Below are 15,782 nucleotides of genomic sequence, written 5' to 3' on the forward strand. Positions count from 1 at the left end.
ACATAAAAGGCAACTTCTGGAGGTGATTATACTGTAAGTTGATCAAACGTGTCCCAACGCATACACATGATAAAAACATTGTTGTTGTTTTTTTTAAAAACACATCTTTCATAATCAAGTGTTGGAAATCTTCAAACCAAGCGTCTCTTCTTCACTCCGGGCTTCCGCTTTGTTTTGTCCGCTTTCCCGAAAACCTTCTCGGTGTCGCACGACAGGTTGTGAGCTCCTTTCTTGTGGCAGACGATGTGGACGAGCTTCAGGTTCTCTCTGGTGAACAGCAGTCGGTAGAAGTAGCTCAAGTCCACGTCGGCGCTCCTGCGGTCGTGCAGCGCTTCCAGCAGAGCCGGGACGATCGCCCGCTTCTTCTCCACCCTGGACGGGGGGGAGGCGGAGGGGAGCAAAAAAAGAGGACACGTGAGACCGCGGCCCGAAGCGTCTGGTGTTAATGCGAAAGCGTCTGGTGTTAATGTGAAGGCGTCTGGTGTTAATGCGAAGGCGTCTGGTGTTAATGCGAAGGCGTCTGGTGTTAATGCGAAGGCGTCTGGTGTTAATGTGAAGGCGTCTGGTGTTAATGCGAAAGCGTCTGGTGTTAATGCGAAGGCGTCTGGTGTTAATGCGAAAGCGTCTGGTGTTAATGCGAAAGCGTCTGGCGTTAATGCGAAGGCGTCTGGTGTTAATGCGAAGGCGTCTGGTGTTAATGCGAAAGCGTCTGGTGTTAATGTGAAGGCGTCTGGTGTTAATGCGAAGGCGTCTGGTGTTAATGCGAAAGCGTCTGGTGTTAATGCGAAGGCGTCTGGTGTTAATGCGAAAGCGTCTGGTGTTAATGCGAAAGCGTCTGGCGTTAATGCGAAGGCGTCTGGTGTTAATGCGAAAGCGTCTGGCGTTAATGCGAAGGCGTCTGGCGTTAATGTGAAGGCGTCTGGCGTTAATGCGAAAGCGTCTGGCGTTAATGTGAAGGCGTCTGGTGTTAATGTGAAGGCGTCTGGTGTTAATGCGAAGGCGTCTGGCGTTAATGCGAAAGCGTCTGGTGTTAATGCGAAGGCGTCTGGCGTTAATGCGAAGGCGTCTGGCGTTAATGCGAAGGCGTCTGGCGTTAATGCGAAAGCGTCTGGTGTTAATGCGAAGGCGTCTGGCGTTAATGCGAAAGCGTCTGGCGTTAATGTGAAGGCGTCTGGCGTTAATGTGAAAGCGTCGGACCTGTGGTCCAGATTCCAGGTGCTGAAGACGATCCTGCTCTCTCGGCTGCCGTAGGGGTTGATGGAGTGGAGCGACCGGCACACCTCCTCGTCGAAGGAGCCCTGAGGAGGTGAGGGGAGAAGAGGAAGAGGAAGAGGAAGAGGTTTAAACGGAGGTCAACAGCAGCTCCAGTTTTCTGTCATGGCGTCCGGGAACGACGCGACTCTCTTGGCGTTGCCGCGTTGTTCGTCGGCCAGACCTCAAACAATCGGTCGGGGTCAAAAGGTCACGTCGTCTGCATTTGGCGTGGGTTCGTCTCTGCCCGCCGTCTCCTCCCCTCAGTACCTGACAGGTGAACCATCCCTCCGGAGTACAGAGGCGGTCGGGCCCCTTGTCGGTCCGGTCGAAGTAGCGGCCGTTGTATCTGGCCGCTTTCAGCATTTCCACCATCCGCTCGGACGCTTTCCGAAACGCCGTCCTGACTTTAGCTCCCTGTATCGTTTTGGCGGCGGCGTCCACCTGAAATCAGACACAGAGGAGCCCGACGAGAACAGAAGTTAAAAACGGACATCGTGTCACGTGGCTGACCAAAGGCTCCGGGCGCTCCCGAGTTTTACCTCCTTCACGTAGCCTCGTATCCGGCTTTCACAGTTGAACTTCATGTAGGCAGACTTTGTTTTGAAGCGAGCGTCAACACCTGAAACGAAACCCGTTTCACTCCACACTTGGTTGTTGTTTTTTTTTCCTCGAGCCTTTTAGCAAACGGGCCGGAAATCTAAAGTTTGACCTGAAGAGCAAAGTGTCAGCAAATTTATTTAAAAAAAAAAAAAAAAAAAGGCCGTTTTTTTGTATACTTTCCCCATCTGTCAGTAAACGATGGTGTGTGTGTGTGTGTGTGTGTGTCGTACGTGCTGTAATCAGAGAGTGTGTGTGTGTGTGTGTGTGTGTGTGTGTGTGTGTGTGTGTGTGTGTGCGCGCGCGTGTCATCTCTGCTGCCCGCAGTCTGGAATACTTCTTCCTGGAGATGTCGAACTTCTGCGTATGAATGCAGACGGCCTCCACTCCTGCGTGGGTAGTGTCGGCCGGGACGTTACATTCAGGCCTCCGACAGTATCCCGCCTCTCATGACGCGTTTACATTTTGCACAGGATAAACAAAACTAAAACATACAACTCACGACGTTCCTGATTTCGACTCCACAAAAAATACCGAGGCAGTACTTCTGATTTGGAACCAGAAGCACCGTCGCCGGCCTCCGTACCTTTGAACCAGTCCTCGTCCTCCGCCCGGCTCTCCAGCTCGGACGTGTCCTCCAGGTTGAGCAGCAGGTCGGTGAGGATCTTGCGCCTCTTGGAGGAGGTCTCGTCGCAGAGCAGCTCCTTCGCCGCCTCGATGAGGCCGTCGGCGTGCCTGTCCGTGTTCAGTAGCTGCCCGATGTCGCTCACAACTTAAAACGAGATGCGCAGGAGTTAGAAAAGCGAGACGCCGTCGTCCATCTTCAGAGGGGACGCCGCGTGTCCTCCTTTCTGTGACAGCGACGCGGAGATCGGTTCGCGTACCTCCGTCCCACGTCTGCTCTCCGGACAGGAGGACGAGTTGGCTGTTATCCGGCAGCGTTTTGAAGAAGTCCTCCGTCACCGTTGTCCCGTCCTCGTACAGACAGACGCGAGCGCCGGACAGCGGGACCTGTGAACGACAGGATGAGAAACTTTGAATATGGATTATTTACATTGACGTGTTCTTTATGTTTCTGATTGTTTATCACACGGGTTGATTTTCAATTCACGAGTCAAGACAAAAAGCCCCTGAAGTCATGAACCACAGGCCGCCATCTGTTCACCAGAGGTGCTCCAGGGCTTTAGGAGGCTCGGCAGACAGTATGGAGACGCTCGTTGACAGGAAACACGGATCTGCATTTTTTTTAAAATTTTATTTAGATTAAACTCTCTTTAATTCGTCACAGTCTGTTCAGATTAGATATATTTATCTTGGGTTCCCTCAAAGCTCACGCTGAACAAACTGACTATAACCCGAGGTTGTATTTCCCACCCACATGTCCTCCTCCTGTTTGTTAGACATTAAACAAAGTGTGTTTGGTGATGCAGCTGTGCAGAGGAACCCGTTTTAAACAAAGTGTGTTTGGTGATGCAGCTGTGCAGAGGAACCCGTTGTGGTTTTCTGCTCCTCGTCTGTATGTTCCTGACGACATAAGTGACTAATGTGCTGCTGACCTCAGCATTTAAACATCTGCAGCGGGTTTTTTTTTTTTTTTTTTTTTTTTTTAATCTCCTGTCACAGCTGCGTGTTTCTTCTGTGACGTTTCTCCGTTTGATCTTCTCGCACAAGATCAGCTGAAAGTGTTTTGATCTCCAACGCGCGGCTCACCTGGAACAACTTGCAGCCCTTTTTGAGCAGCTCCTTCACATCTTTCGCCGCAACTCCGTACTTTTTACCTCCACGGAAACCCCTGATTTTCACAGGCTTGTGTTTCCCGAAAAGTCCGAACATATCTGTTTTTTTGTTGTTGTTTTTGTTTTCCTTTCTGTTTTGTACGTTTATACCTCCCCGCTTCCTCCCTCCCTCTTCTTCCGCTTCCTCCTCTCGAGGCTCCGGGTGGCAGCGGTGGTCTGTTGCTGCCCCCTACCGGTTCTCTTCCGCTATTGTCTATGCTAGAAAGTGAGGTATTTTTTTTTAATTTTTTTTTTATTAAAAGTAGCTGTATTAATTACTACCAGCAGACACACACTCACAGTATATTAGGTTCACTTGACAAACATTATGACTGCTGCAAAACATCACGTGTTTATGTTGGAGGGTCTAATTTGCTACTTGACACTCAAATGTTTTTGTTATTTTGTGCACCCTATTTATATCAGTCAGGGCAGGCAACATGACCTAACTATTTATATTAATGCTTTAAATAATAAATATTTGTTGGTAAATACTACCTGTTGCTGTCATAAACACGTACTGGGGCAACAAATTAAATATTCGGTGAAGGCATAAAGTGTCAGGAAATGGTTAAAGTGAACTTCAGCTAGATACTTTGGTATTGAGACTAAATTATGTTCAATCACAGTGTGACAAGTTGTTAACTGTAATGTGAATAAAAGTGGAATCACACCTCAGATCATCCTTTAAATATTTACTAAAGAGCTCAGAAATTGGGTGAGCAAATGCATTCTTTCTCAATTTAAGTTCATTTCACGTTTGACTCGAAAGGACAGATGACTGTGGTGCCTTTCGTCAGACAAGGAGGCTGTGCATTACTGTTAGATCTTGACAAATAGACTCGTGATATATCATGAGTACATACACAGTGACGAGATTTTACTAAAGCAGCTTGAAGTAAATTCAACATTACATTGAAGTAATGTTGAGAAACTAAACATTTTAATTTTTAATAAATAAATGGACTCTAATCGTTCAAGCTTTCTAAACTTATGCCCAAATTTTACTGCAGACCGTGAGAAATGAAATGTTGTCTAATGCATGTTGATGTGAAAACGACAACACAATTGAACTTGAATTTATACTTCTGCCCACAGGTTAAACGTTTGTTCTTGCAGGATACATCTTGTACAGGATCTGTACTTTTTCAGTTGTGGCACTCGGAGGAAATCATTGTGTAGCAACGGCTTAACCCCGTTGTGTGAAGGGCTTGCCTAAATCATTTGTTATATCTCCTTGGAGCGTGCAGCTGCAGCGTTATGTACATGGAAGTGATATCCTTGACTCCACGGACATTATCGAGACATTCATCTCAGTTACAGCCAGACCGACCATTTCCCACAGCAATCTATTTAATCTGCAATCATCACAGACACAGTGGGGTCAGATAAAGTCTGAACATCATACTCTTAAAAAAGGGCCTCAGGCCTTTCTACTGTAATGGGACACCTTTAAAGTTTAATGTTAAATTATCCGTTTAAATATCTCCTCTTACAGACTTTTGTAGGCTACTACAACTACGCCTAATAATTTATACATATTTTAAAGGTAGGTAGGTAGGTATTTACTTTATTTTTACTTTTACTTTAAAGACAAAATATTCAATATTTGTATATTTAAATTGATTTTGAATTGTGTTATTTTAAGTCGGGTATGTTAGTGGAATAATTGCGGAGTACAAAATGCGCTGAATGTTTTCTTTTCTATTTTTTCTTCTAAGTTGAGGAGACGTGCACATGCAACGTGAACGTTACCATAGCAACTGATGCAGCACCGTGGAAAATACCAAATGAAAGGTTTTGGACGAGTCAAGGCAACGATAACAAAAATATGTTTAGATTTTCAGTTTAGGGATAAAACAACTATTTGCATTGATAACCGTGTTGCACGTTTAATCCATTTTATCTATACAATTCTTTTACTCATGTATACGCCTGTTGAAATCAGTGATTTATTCGTCTCTCCCCCTCCGCACCTGAATGGTACAATCCGATTTCAATATGGCGGCCGCTGGTTTGAAAATCCAAACGGACAGAAAAGACAACATTTGTGAGTGACGTCTCGACTGCGCTCTACGTTTTTGAGTTTCCCCCCCCCCGTTATGTCCTGCGCAGTTTTCTTTTAACTAAAGGATATGGTAAAAACAGAAGACATATCCAGCATGGCCGACGGCTGGACAGACTTGTTTAAGAGAAGCCGGTTCGTCCCTGCGCCCACCCAGACCGTCCGACTGGCCGCGGAGAGCCTCTTCACCCGGCCTCACGGCTTCCAGCTCAGCCTCAACCGGCTCACAGCAGCTCACCTCCCGCAGGTGTGTTACAAGCTCAACGCTCGGCGGAAATATATATATATATATATATATATATATATATAAACGTGTAAAAAACTGTGTTTGCTCATTGGCAGAAATGCGGAGAAACATGAATTCCGTGTGTTTACTTTGGGCCGTCATCAGGCCTGTACTGAAGAGAGCTCCGCAAAACCCCCGTTGAAAAGTTTTACAATTGAATTAAATGGACCTTTACAGCATCCCGGTGTGAGCACGTCACGGATCCTCTCGTAATTTCGGGTTTGGAGATAATCCATCAAACACTGCCGCGGTTGGCGTAACTATCTGACACCCAGTGCTTCTCGGGCCTCTCGTGGGTTTATACAGACATGCGGGGTTCAAATCATATGAACATAGAAGTGAAACTCTCTCTCGGATGGTTTAAAAAAAAAAAAAAAAAAAGTTTGTCAATGTTTAACTGGAAGATTCAAAAGTTTTAAAATGCTGTTCTGTCTTTTTTGTCCCCTCAGGAGGAACAAGATGAGACCTATCAGCTGCGAGTGACACTGTTTGATAGAAACCACCAACAATTCTTTGGGACGACTTGGAAGAGTTCAACCCAGAAGATGAAAAACAACAAGATTTACTTCAATCAGGTAACTTTTTGTTCCTCTGAAGTAATAACGCGTGACTACCCTTTTAGTCCTGCAGCCTCTTATTTCAAACTCCTCCAGAAGCTGTTTTGATAAGCGGTGGATTGGTGATTATTTAGTGAAATTATTACTCATTCAATGCAGAGATTACATTCATTTAGCACGGCCATTATTTCATTAAAACCAACTCAAAAGATTTACCAATCAAACATCTTTAAATTAGCAGCGATGATTGGACTGCGTTCAGCTTTGCTCTTGAAAATGTTGCCAGCCTAAACACAACGCATCACACTGAAGTGATTGCCGAAAAAGTGATTCCAGTTGCGTTCGATGACTTCCGGCGTTACGGTCCATTTTCTCACCCTGCAAGTTTAAAGAAGAGTATATTTTTTATGCGATGGAATAACTTATGAGAGTTATTACAGGGAATTTACAGAGAAACTCTCAGTAGAGTGTTATGGGGGTACACTACTTATTTGTATCAACTATATTTACAAGTGCTTTATGGTATTATGAGATTTATAAAACATGTAATATCGAAAGAAATAGGCAATTCATTACATTTATGCAAATACTGTATACAAATGCAATATTGCCACAAAGCGGTCTGACTCTCTGATTTGTAAGATTGCCCACAATGACATCATATACCCAACTTTTTTTTTTTTAAAAGGGAAAACTGTCATCCAACCATAAAAAAGACACCTGAATGACATTTTCGGTCCAATATTGCTTTGCTGTGATCGGTGCAGTGTAGTACCTAACATCACATTTTTCCAACTGAGCTCCGCCCACTTAAAACCAGTTAGAGGAAGACAGAAAAAAGCAGCACTAACAGTTATCATTTATGTGAAATTATCAAAACTGTTCAAACTCTTTTTTTGGATTCAGTGTTTTTTTTTGGACATTTTAATCGTTAAATGACAGACAGGAATTAAGGGCTGAGAGAAAGGTGGGTACGACAGGAAGCAGCGATCCCTGCCTTAAATTCAGGTGATTAAATTGTGGTTCATGAGATGCACGCCTGCCTCTTTTGTTGTCACTTACCTTGGCTGATCAGACCTCGTCTCGGGTTGAAATGTTGCGGAGCGGTATGCTGTGTGAGGTCGCTTAACTTTACAAAACCCAACAAAAGTGATCCCCATCGTACTGAAACAGCTGCTCGAAAGGAAAAGGAGTGTCACACTTTAGTCAGCCGAGCACCATTTCTATTTCACAATCAAACAAAACAAACCAAAATCTGCTTGCTGAAATTAACTTGCGGTGCTTCAAAAAGCAAAAGGGGCAGGAAACGCCTTGAGCAGGCTTGTTAACACAAAGTTGAGCTAGCATGGATAGTGTGAGAACAACAACAACAACAACAACAACAGTCCGCAAACTCAGTTCAAATGCCAAAGTGCAGCTAAAATGACGTTTTCAGCCAGTGAAGTGTTTGTGACCGTCAGTAAATGTGTCTCACTCTGTTCCATGTGCAAATTAAAGCAGATTTTGGCCCCGTTGGGCCTTTAGTTGAGGTCCAATCAGCTAACCCACAGTGTGAGTCATGGTGTGAGCAAACCAAAGTCATGGAGATCAAATAAAAAGTCATTTCTATTTATAACTGTGTAGGTAAAGTGGTACTGAGAAAGGTATTGTCTTTGTAGCTCTTGTGGTTGAGTTTGTATTTCTGTAGTTTTTGGAAGGACCCAGTTAAAACCATGACTGCACTTTTCATTTATCATATAGTGACTGAAGTATTGTGATAATATCGTGTAGTGACTGAAGTATTGTGATAATATCGTGTAGTGACTGAAGTGTTGTGATAATATCGTGTAGTGACTGAAGTATTGTGATAATATCGTGTAGTGACTGAAGTATTGTGATAATACCGTGTAGTGACTGAAGTGTTGTGATAATATCGTGTAGTGACTGAAGTATTGTGATAATATCGTGTAGTGACTGAAGTATTGTGATAATACCGTGTAGTGACTGAAGTATTGTGATAATATCGTGTAGTGACTGAAGTATTGTGATAATATCGTGTAGTGACTGAAGTATTGTGATAATACCGTGTAGTGACTGAAGTATTGTGATAATACCGTGTAGTGACTGAAGTATTGTGATAATATCGTGTAGTGACTGAAGTATTGTGATAATATCGTGTAGTGACTGAAGTGTTGTGATAATATCGTGTAGTGACTGAAGTATTGTGATAATATCGTGTAGTGACTGAAGTATTGTGATAATACCGTGTAGTGACTGAAGTGTTGTGATAATATCGTGTAGTGACTGAAGTATTGTGATAATACCGTGTAGTGACTGAAGTATTGTGATAATACCGTGTAGTGACTGAAGTATTGTGATAATATCGTGGAGTGACTGAAGTGTTTTGATAATATCGTGGAGTGACTGAAGTATTGTGATAATATCGTGTAGTGACTGAAGTATTGTGATAATACCGTGTAGTGACTGAAGTATTGTGATAATATCGTGTAGTGACTGAAGTGTTTTGATAATATCGTGGAGTGACTGAAGTATTGTGATAATATCGTGTAGTGACTGAAGTATTGTGATAATATCGTGTAGTGACTGAAGTATTGTGATAATATCGTGTAGTGACTGAAGTATTTTGATAATACCGTGTAGTGACTGAAGTATTGTGATAATACCGTGGAGTGACTGAAGTATTGTGATAATATCGTGTAGTGACTGAAGTATTGTGATAATACCGTGTAGTGACTGAAGTATTGTGATAATACCGTGTAGTGACTGAAGTATTGTGATAATACCGTGTAGTGACTGAAGTATTGTGATAATACCGTGTAGTGACTGAAGTATTGTGATAATACCGTGTAGTGACTGAAGTATTGTGATAATATCGTGGAGTGACTGAAGTGTTTTGATAATATCGTGGAGTGACTGAAGTATTGTGATAATATCGTGTAGTGACTGAAGTATTGTGATAATATCGTGTAGTGACTGAAGTATTTTGATAATACCGTGTAGTGACTGAAGTATTGTGATAATACCGTGGAGTGACTGAAGTATTGTGATAATATCGTGTAGTGACTGAAGTATTGTGATAATACCGTGTAGTGACTGAAGTATTGTGATAATACCGTGTAGTGACTGAAGTATTGTGATAATACCGTGTAGTGACTGAAGTATTGTGATAATACCGTGTAGTGACTGAAGTATTGTGATAATACCGTGTAGTGACTGAAGTATTGTGATAATACCGTGTAGTGACTGAAGTATTGTAAACATCGTGCTATCTAACCCTGGCTGAGAAGCAGCGCTTCTTTGTTAGCAGAAGATGCAAAAAGTCCAGTGAACTGAAAATGGACCATTTGGCTGAAGTTCATTTCTCAATCACCTTAAATATCACAACGAACTTGTGTCGAGCTTTTGGTCCTTGACGCGTTCTGCTTCAGAGCGATTAACACTGCAGCCGCGAGTCCCAACCAAAACGTTCTAGTTTGTTCATTTTCCACGATGAAGGTGAACCAGCGGGTGAATCGTGTCACACCTTCTGTCAGCGTACTGCTGGTGGGATATTGGTTGATCTCTGTAGTAATCAGCAGTTATGCTGCTTTGTGAAGATTTCGAGAGACGGTGAGAAAAGTCTGTTGGTTTGTTTCGATAGAAGAAACAGTTGAAGTATTTGTTCACTGGTTTTGACACGGAGACTACTTGTTGTACTCTTCACAGCATTTTTGGTCTGCATAATTTTACGGAGTTTATTTGAGTATACTTGATCCATTTAGTTGCTTTTTTTACACTAATTTTTAATATTTACTTTATTAATCCCTGATGCTATTCCTACTGTTTCTGTAGCACGATCAGCTGGTAAAGAAACTGAAACAAAATCGTAGTGGGTATAATTATTTACATTATATGTGATGCTGAATCAATTAGTGGGTTCACTAATTCTTCATCTCGCTTCAAATGGATTGATGGGCTGTTTTGTTAATTTATTAGTCTTTTCAAGTCTCTATATAGTAAAAATATCAAATATTTAAAAGGAGGATTTGCAGCTTTTTCACGTCACTTTTCTAAAGCGCTTTTGATTTGACTCTTTTGATCAAATGAACTTGTGATCATAATTCAGAGTTAGTGTGACATTTTCTAGCCCACACTGTTCAGTGGTCAATTAAAAATGTAATTAACAAATGACTTGATAAGAAAACATTTGTTAGCGGAAGCTGTAAATACGTCTTTGTTGGAATTAGCTATTCTCCACTTTTGTGGCTATTGTAATGATAAACGACCTTCAGGACCTCAGTCCTTCACGGTCTGGAGGTAAATCCGCCCCTTACTGTTGTGTTTATTGTAAGTGAAGCCAGTCTTTCTGGAGGTCATCTTTCTGCTGTGATGGAGCTCCTCTAAACAAACACCCAGAAAGACCTCCAGGTTTATGGACTTGGGATTTGAATTGTAGTGTATTTTTTACCATTCAAATTCATGTGGATGCAGTTTTTAGTTGAAGGTGGGGTTTTGCACTTTTTCTTTCATTTCTCTTCCCAACCATTGTTCTTTCCATCTTTTCTTCTCTGTAATCATTATTAGCCAAAGAGAACATAGAAACAAATTGTAGATGTCCAAGTGAGCGCTGTACCTTTTTGAACGATGTGCTTTGATGATGAAATTTCCAATTATTTATTGAAAATGCTGAAGAGAATGTCGTAAGAACGAAGGACTTGAGAAACAAAAGATATAATAGTCCACACTGATATTGAAATACCCTACATGTCAGATTATCTTCATGGTTTCCATTCAATTGAAAAGGACTTCTGTTTTATTTATTTTTTTAGCTCGGCCCCCTCTGGACTCCAGCCATGCTGAAATGAACGTTGTCCTCATCACTTTTCAGTCCAGAGCTTTTCTTCTCAGCTGTGAGATGAGATGAGGTCTACTTTGCTAAAAGCTATGAGGATTTTTGAGAAGCATTTTACTTATAACCTCAAGCCATCTTGTTAATAATTATGTTTCAAAGAAAAACCATTAGTAAGGCAGAGTGGAATCTACAAAATGAGCCCTTTTAAAAAAACATGTAATCATCATCAAGAGGTATTTAATTTGAAATGTTACATGAATGTCAAGGAAAAGTCGACTCTTTTTAGTTTAAACAGGCGGTTTTATTAATGCTGTCGTTACTTTTAGAAAACCTGAACACGACATATTGTAAAATCATGATATGCTAATCGTGCACATTATATAAGCCAGTAGATTAGTCTGTTAGTCGGCCATTTCATCTTACTTTCTGATTTAAATGTGGATTTTAAATATTTCTCAAGTGAAGTGCCTCCAACGTGTAACATATGAATGTATGAAGTTTAGTTTGTAAATGATGCCACGCGTAATTATTGGGACTAGATGTCATATTTCAGTTACACATTTGCATTGTCTTGTCCTCGTTTTCTTCTCTCCATCAAGTGTTAGTCTGTGTAATGCTTTATTTATCTCAAGGGCCAATACAACACCTGAAGAAATATATTTGTTGTTTTTTAAGCCAAACTGCTCAAATGTTAAGTACCGTCAAAACACAAACATCTTTTCAAGAATACAATAATACAATACAGTCTGAAATATGCCAAATTCTTCATAAATCCAGGAACTATCGGATAAGTGAATTTGGTAATACAATTACAAATCCAGCCAGACATTTAAAAAAAAAACGTTTCATATCATTTTAAAGACTTCGGAGTTCCAATTACATGTTTTGAGTATATTAAGAAATGATAAGCTTCTGGTCCTGAGATTAGTCTTTGTCCTGGTGGTACTAAGTAGAGCCGGAACGACACCGGATCATTATTGCAGATAAAAAACATCTGATTTTAACATGTTGACTAATATTGTTTATGGATTGTTTGTAAACACAATTGTTTTTTTTTTGTAATGAGCCCTCAAATGTGGTTATCAAACACTTTTGACACTAGTGACAGAGATGTAATATATGCAGGATATTTGACAGTTAATCGTCCAGACTGACATCAGTGCACTGAACCAGTTAACTTTACTGGGAATTTAATAAGAACAACTATTCAAAAAAATGAGAGAACGAAGCACGTTTTTATTTTTTTTATTGTTTTCTTAAAAAAAATAAAAAAAAATAAAGGCATATCTGCGCATATTGTCAAATGTATACGCAGACACAGACATAAAGGGATCTGTGATAGGTCAATATTGACCACTATAATCGTACGGCTGATATTTAGGTCAGGCTCCAATAGTAAACTCCTGTTTGTCCATGTGAAACAAGAAACACGGCTAAGATGTCGACTAAAGTTGCAAACCAACTTTAGTTGTAAAGTCATAAAGAGAAATCCTCATCGGAGGGCAGAACAGGGAGTTCTGCAGCAGAGAGGATATATGGCCCCCGCAGAGCAATCAAAGGGTCACACACAAGTCACACACACACACACACACACACACACACACAAACACAAACAAACAAACTCCTTCAGTCTGAGGGAGCGCAACATCCAGCAGCAAATATCTACCCTCTCTGATAGATGCAGAACAGCATCCACGATGACGGCAGGGTTTTGGCATCTTGCGGGCTGATGAAGTGTGACAACAATACCTGGCAGAGAGTTTGTTGTGAAAGGGCCGGCGGTTTGTGCCCCCGTGTCGTCTTATCCCTCGAAACGTTGTCTCCCGGCATCATGTTTACCATCTTTTCTGAGTCATTTTGTTATTTTTTGCGCCGATATCTGAGGAGCAGCTGGATGTCTGTGTTGTCTCTCCATCAGATATCTGAGGGGGTCTGTGCATCCTGGTTGGAGGCCGGTCACCTGCTGTTTTATTGTCGCGTTAGAGCAACGCCGACCTCCTCGGCGGCTTCCGGTGTTGAAGATGCCTCATCTGCTTACTGTGCTGCTGTACGAGATGTTTTGAGAAACTCTCTTTTTTTTTTTTTTTTTTATTGGAAAAAAATACTGTGAGCTGTAGCTGGCTGGTAAATGCAGAGTGTTGCGTAAGTCTTTTTTTTTTTTTTTTTACAGAGACACCAATGAGTCACAGCTATGGTACATTCTGACTTCCAGTTTTGTCACCATCTGTTTTCTGCCGTTTCCTCCGCTTGATGTTCTTTTGATCGAACAGTCTCTCAGTGTATGGCCTTACTGTGATCCACCACAATAGTCACAGCCTGTATAAAAACCCACTTGGTACCCCCAATAAGCATCCAAATCCCATTATCCATCCAGGGTAATAATATAAACCACATCATATCCTATCAGGATGATAAAGTGGGCCTGGCCCTGTCTGTGTCGTTCCGCAAGAGCTGCACCAGCTTTTTTATTGGATTTGGCCCGATGCACTCGCATTCATCGCTGGTGTTTATGAGTGGCAAATTGCTGTTTGATATCCAAATAATGTCAGAGGGGGGGGATCCTCTCCTAAGTTACAGGAGCGCCGTGAAAATTGCGAGCCACCCCCTCCCTCGCAGTCAGCCGTGATGGATCGGTTTTAATATCTGGCGAAAAGCAAAGATGCACAATGATTAAAGGCGGGAAGAGAGCGATTTCTTACTAAATCTGTTTTCTTGCTTTGTCTCTGCATCTCTTTCTTCCTCAGCAGAGGTGTGGCCTCTTGATAATGATGTTTGTTGCTTTTTGTGTCGGCCGCTTGCTCTGCGAGTTGTTTTTGCGTCGGCAAGTCAGACTTATTAGGCTTTTATTTTGAAAGGAGAGAGCATTTTTCACTTTTGCAGTTTGATGAGCTTTTTTTTTTTTATTGCTTTTCATTGCTTTGGATTATTGCGAAATAGCTTTTAGGTATCGAATGCAGAATATATAGTCCAATTAGGGCTGGATGAGCTGGAAAAAAAAAAAAAATCACATTTGATGTAGGCAAATAATACAACTGTGATGAGTTCAGGAAAGTACATCACTTTGATGTAATGCAGCCTTTAAAACCAGAAAAAGATGACACTTGTGCCATATCATGATCTCAAAACATCCAAAATCTAAGATGATATCTAGTCTCATATCAAGATATTGATATGATATTGATTTTTGGCCTGCCCTGAGGATACCAGTTCAATTCCATACCTTTACCTGTCGATTTGCTTGTTTTCACAAAGAAAAATTGTGTTAATTTGCTTCTGATACGTCTGATAATCAAATCCATTTTGTTTTATCGTTGACTTCTGTCCTCGTTAGAAATGCCCCTTTAAAGAAATGGCTGTAGACGCATGTCTGTTGTGTTTCTGTGGATCTTTTTGTTCTGCTAACTCTTAGTATATCTTAAATTACTCGGGTTACACATTCTCTCCACGGCTCACATTGTTTGACAGTAGTTAGGGTGTTTGCTCCAGGATCAGCTCTCCTCTTCACGCTCAGTCGGAGAAAGCTGTGGTCAGTAGAGGGCAATGTTGTGCCACAGATGAGCTCACGGCAGACTTGGGAGACGGGGAGGAATTAAGAGCGAAATGTGCATCTGTGCATTTGAACTCCCTGCCTTCACGGGGAGCCGGTGGTTTCTTCTTCCGTGTGCAACATTATCAGGCCGACAGCTCGGCTTTGGGAGAAAAGGCCAAGCTTCGTTCCTGTCCGTGCAACCTCTTGTTTCGCTTGGTCTCCAAATGCCGTTTGGCACCGCGTGGAGTAAACTCAGGGTAACGTACACACATACATACAGGCATATTTTATTCTTTCTATTCTTTCTTTCCTTTTATTCCTTTGTCCCTTCTTATAAACCTTAATCACGTGTCTGGACCCGACCCTGAGGCTATAACCCTCTAAAACCTGAAGGACCCACACAGCAGCCACAGCACAGTGAACTGTTGTCTTACATCCCCTCAGTGTGATTAAAAAAAAGACAATACTCTACACACACGCGCACGCGCACGCACACACACACACACACACACACACACACACACACACACACACACACACACACACACACAGAGAGAGCCTTTTTACGTGACTTCAAAAAAAGCCAAAAAGCAGGAGAAGACAGCGCTTCACCGATGGGAAAACATTTGATCATCACTCGTGCAGTTCTTCTACTTTCGTTTCTTGAATCGTTGCTCCCTGAAGAACAAGCTGGTTTCAAAGTGAAGAATCCCGCCTGGTTCAAAACGTGGGCTCGGAGTAATGAGTACATGACAGCACTCGCATTCATCCAGCGGAGCATAAGTTTCTCCTCTCTTAAAACATACAATAGGTTGCCAAATTTAAGCTGTCAGAGCTGTAACAAAGCTCCAGCCTCGCCTGCTCTCCAAAAGCAAAGAAAGGCTGAAG

The 15,782-nt window shown here is 41.9% G+C and overlaps 2 protein-coding genes across 6 annotated transcripts in view; one reads left to right on the forward strand and one right to left on the reverse strand.

Annotated features, from left to right (window-relative positions):
* Positions 1 to 10: 10 nt before the first annotated feature.
* dffb (DNA fragmentation factor, beta polypeptide (caspase-activated DNase)) lies at positions 11 to 3,751 on the reverse strand. Its single transcript, XM_069140957.1, has 7 exons — positions 3,562 to 3,751; positions 2,736 to 2,862; positions 2,438 to 2,623; positions 1,794 to 1,873; positions 1,522 to 1,695; positions 1,198 to 1,298; positions 11 to 372 (listed from the first exon to the last, which is right to left on the reverse strand). The coding sequence occupies exons 1-7, from the start codon at positions 3,682 to 3,684 to the stop codon at positions 132 to 134; spliced, it is 1,032 nt and encodes a 343-aa protein (XP_068997058.1). The 5' UTR covers positions 3,685 to 3,751; the 3' UTR covers positions 11 to 131.
* A 1,890-nt stretch (positions 3,752 to 5,641) lies between these two features.
* The window catches only part of nphp4 (nephronophthisis 4), a 182,050-nt gene continuing 171,909 nt past the window's right edge, over positions 5,642 to 15,782 (forward strand). For all 5 annotated transcript variants that reach the window (XM_069140665.1, XM_069140668.1, XM_069140666.1 and 2 more), the window contains exons 1-2: positions 5,642 to 5,938; positions 6,427 to 6,552. In XM_069140665.1, coding sequence (XP_068996766.1) covers positions 5,762 to 5,938; positions 6,427 to 6,552 — 303 coding nt within the window. In that variant the 5' untranslated portion in view covers positions 5,642 to 5,761. The remainder of the gene's footprint in view (positions 5,939 to 6,426; positions 6,553 to 15,782) is intronic.

The sequence above is a fragment of the Embiotoca jacksoni genome, unplaced genomic scaffold (genome assembly GCF_022577435.1).
Source record: "Embiotoca jacksoni isolate LCO1_2020_lvr unplaced genomic scaffold, fEmbJac1.0.p SCAF_9, whole genome shotgun sequence".
Taxonomy (NCBI): Eukaryota; Metazoa; Chordata; class Actinopteri; family Embiotocidae; genus Embiotoca; species Embiotoca jacksoni.